The sequence below is a fragment of the Aegilops tauschii genome, chromosome 2, assembly GCF_002575655.3.
Source record: "Aegilops tauschii subsp. strangulata cultivar AL8/78 chromosome 2, Aet v6.0, whole genome shotgun sequence".
Taxonomy (NCBI): Eukaryota; Viridiplantae; Streptophyta; class Magnoliopsida; order Poales; family Poaceae; genus Aegilops; species Aegilops tauschii.
This window is the reverse complement of record NC_053036.3, coordinates 462695726-462698643: the sequence shown is the minus strand read 5'-3', so window position 1 is coordinate 462698643 and position 2918 is coordinate 462695726. Positions and strand designations below refer to the sequence as shown.

At 58.2% G+C, this 2918-nt stretch overlaps 1 protein-coding gene across 1 annotated transcript; it reads left to right on the top strand.

Annotated features, from left to right (window-relative positions):
* The first annotated feature begins 2045 nt into the window (after window positions 1–2045).
* Window positions 2046–2531, top strand: LOC141041120 (uncharacterized). Its single transcript, XM_073507230.1, has one exon. It carries the CDS (start codon window positions 2046–2048, stop codon window positions 2529–2531), a length of 486 nt encoding a protein of 161 aa, XP_073363331.1.
* Window positions 2532–2918: the final 387 nt, after the last annotated feature.

The following is a 2918-nucleotide window of genomic DNA, read 5'->3' as shown; positions in this document are numbered from 1 at the left end:
TCTCGCTTCCCTTGAGCGATCTATCCTCCGGCAACGGGTTCGCCTCCGCTGGCTCCATGATGGCGACACTAACGTCGCGTTCCTTACGATCCAGGCTGCCCACCGCGCGCAGAAGAACTACATGGCCGGCATCCGGGTGGGCTCGCGCGTCCTCACCGACGACGTGGACATGGCGAAAGCTGCATTCGAGCATTTCACCTCCATTCTTGGCTCCTTTGCCCAAAGAGAGCACTCCCTCGACCTAGATGGCATCGACCCCCGCCACTTTGATCTCCTCGACCTTGAGCAACCTTTCACGGAGGATGAGATTTGGAACACCGTGAAGAATCTGCCTACGGGCAAAGCACCCGGACCGGACGGGTTCACGGCGGAATTCCTGCGCGCGTGCTGGACCACGATCAAGTCTGACATCTGTGAAGCCTTCGACAAGCTTTTCGCCATGAATGGCATGGGATTCCAGAAGCTTAACGAAGCATTGCTAGTTCTGCTTCCCAAGAAACCGGATGCGTCCGCGCTCTCTGACTATAGGCCAATCAGTTTGATCCACATCGTCACCAAACTTTTCGCCAAGGTCCTCTCCCTTCGTCTGCGCCTAGGATGAGCCAGATCGTCTCCACCAACCAGAGCGCATTCATCGCCGGCCGGAGTGTGCACGACAACTTCCTCCTTGTCCCGCAAACGGCGCGCCTGCTTCACAATCTCAAGGCCCCGCGCATCCTTCTCAAGCTCGACATTGCGAAGGCGTTCGACACCGTCTCTTGGCCCTTTCTTCTTCAAGCTATTCGCCACCTTGGCTTCGGGCATCGCTGGTGCGAATAGGTATGCATCCTTGTCTCCATTGCATCCACGCGGGTTCTCATCAACGGCAACCCAGGCCCTCCGGTAGACCATGCTTGCGGGCTCCGCCAAGGCGACCCGATGTCTCCGCTCCTCTTCGCGATCGTGATCGACACCCTGAACTCCCTCCTCCAGCATGCGGTCCGCGCGGGCATGTTGCAACGGCTTACCAACTGACATGCCGCCTCCAGCATCTCTCTGTACGCCGACGATGTGGTCATCTTCTGCCACCCGACCACCACGGAGCTTGCTATCATCCGCGAGCTGCTTCGGATCTTTGGCGAGGCCTCGGGTCTCCGCACGAATTTTCTTAAGTGCTCGGCCACCCCCATACGGTGCGACGAGGAGGTGGCTCCGATCATCAGCTCCACACTCGTGTGCGCAGTCACCAGCTTCCCCTTGGTATACCTGGGCCTCCCACTGTCCGTGCGCAAGACACCCTCCTCGTCCTTGATGCCGCTCATGGACAAGATCTCGCGGAAGTTGGCCACTTGGAAAGCCGCACTCCTGGCCCGTGGCGAACGCCTTGTGCTCGTGCGCCACGTGCTCTCCGCCATGCCCGTGCACATCCTCATGGCCATCGCCATCAACCCGACTATTGTCAAGAAGATCACGCGGATCATTCGCGACTTTCTATGGCATGGCCGGCGTGACGCCAGATCCGGCAGCTGCCTCGTTAGCTGGCCGCGCGTTTGTCGACCTCTCGAGTTCGGCGGGCTTGGCGTGCGCGACTTGCACCTCACCGAGATCTCCCTGCGCTGCCGCTGGCTTTGGCTCAAAGCCACCGACCCATCGCGGCCTTGACATCATCTTCAGCTCCCAATCGACGATGTGACGTCCAGCTTCTTCCGCGCATCCACAACCTGGCACCTTGGTGACGGGAGAACCTGCCTCTTTTGGAGCGACCACTGGCTCGACGGCCAGGCCGTCTCCGACCTCGCCCCCGGCCTTTTCACTCTCGTGCCAAATCGGCGCAGGCGGCGAACCCTGGTATGGGAGGGCCTTGAGCAGCATGCTTGGATACGCGACATCCATGGCACGCTTGGATTCCCGGAGGTCCTTGAGTACGTCAATCTTTGGCGTAAGCTCCAAGGCATGACCCTAACCCCCACGCCTGACAAGATTTCCTGGCTTTGGACGACAAATGGCATCTACTCGGGCAAATCTTGCTATCATGCTCTCTTCCACGGATCCACTACGCCGCCCTCATGGAAGCTTCTATGGAAGAGCTGGGCACCTACCAACAGCAAGTTTTCCTCTGGCTTGCCTCCCTGGACCGGTGCTGGACGGCCGAACGCCGTGCACGCCACGGCCTCACGCACGACGCCGTTTGCATCCTATGTCATCAGGAGACAGAATTCATTGACCACCTCTTAGCTGGATGTGTTTTCGCCCGGGTCACCTGGCACAAAATCCTGGCCTGGTGCCGGCTCGTCACCCCGCCCATGGATAGCGTGACGACCTTTTTCGCTTGGTGGGCGCTCGCGGCCGACACCTCGCCGAGCGGCCTGCGTAAAGGGCTCAACTCCATCATCACTCTGACCGCTTGGGCCATCTGGAAGCACCGCAACGCCGTCATCTTCGACGGCCTTCACCCCTCTACCGATGATCTTGTGCTCTCCATCCAAGATGACGCTCGCCTATGGGCTAAGGCCGGCGCCAAGGGACTAGCCGCTACTATTCCTGTAACCTGATCATATGTAACGAGGCTGAGCATCCTCCTTCCCCTGCTCGCTGCATCCCTTCAGACGCCTTCTTGTGTACGTCTGCATGGATGCCACTTGTACCAACTTCTTTCCCACTCTATCAATGAAATGATACGCTGCTAAGCGTATTCACCAAAAAAATTATGAAGAGGAGAAACATGGTCTTTGGATGCCCAACCCGGAAGACCTAGTGATGAGCCAGCAAAAGGGAGTAGGATTTCAATGAGTTGCTGCTGCTGCCGCCACCCAAACAAACTAAAGCGCCAGACTGCAACAACCACTAGACCACGGATCGGATAGATCAAGATATATCCAAATCCATCGGATGATGCTCTCCCTGGTACGTCGTAAACACCGCTCGGTCGAGGACTGAGC

Excerpts from the sequence above, each read along its gene's own strand:
- LOC141041120 (XM_073507230.1), top strand. The coding sequence starts at position 2,046 with ATGGAAGCTTCTATGGAAGAGCTGGGCACCTACCAACAGCAAGTTTTC.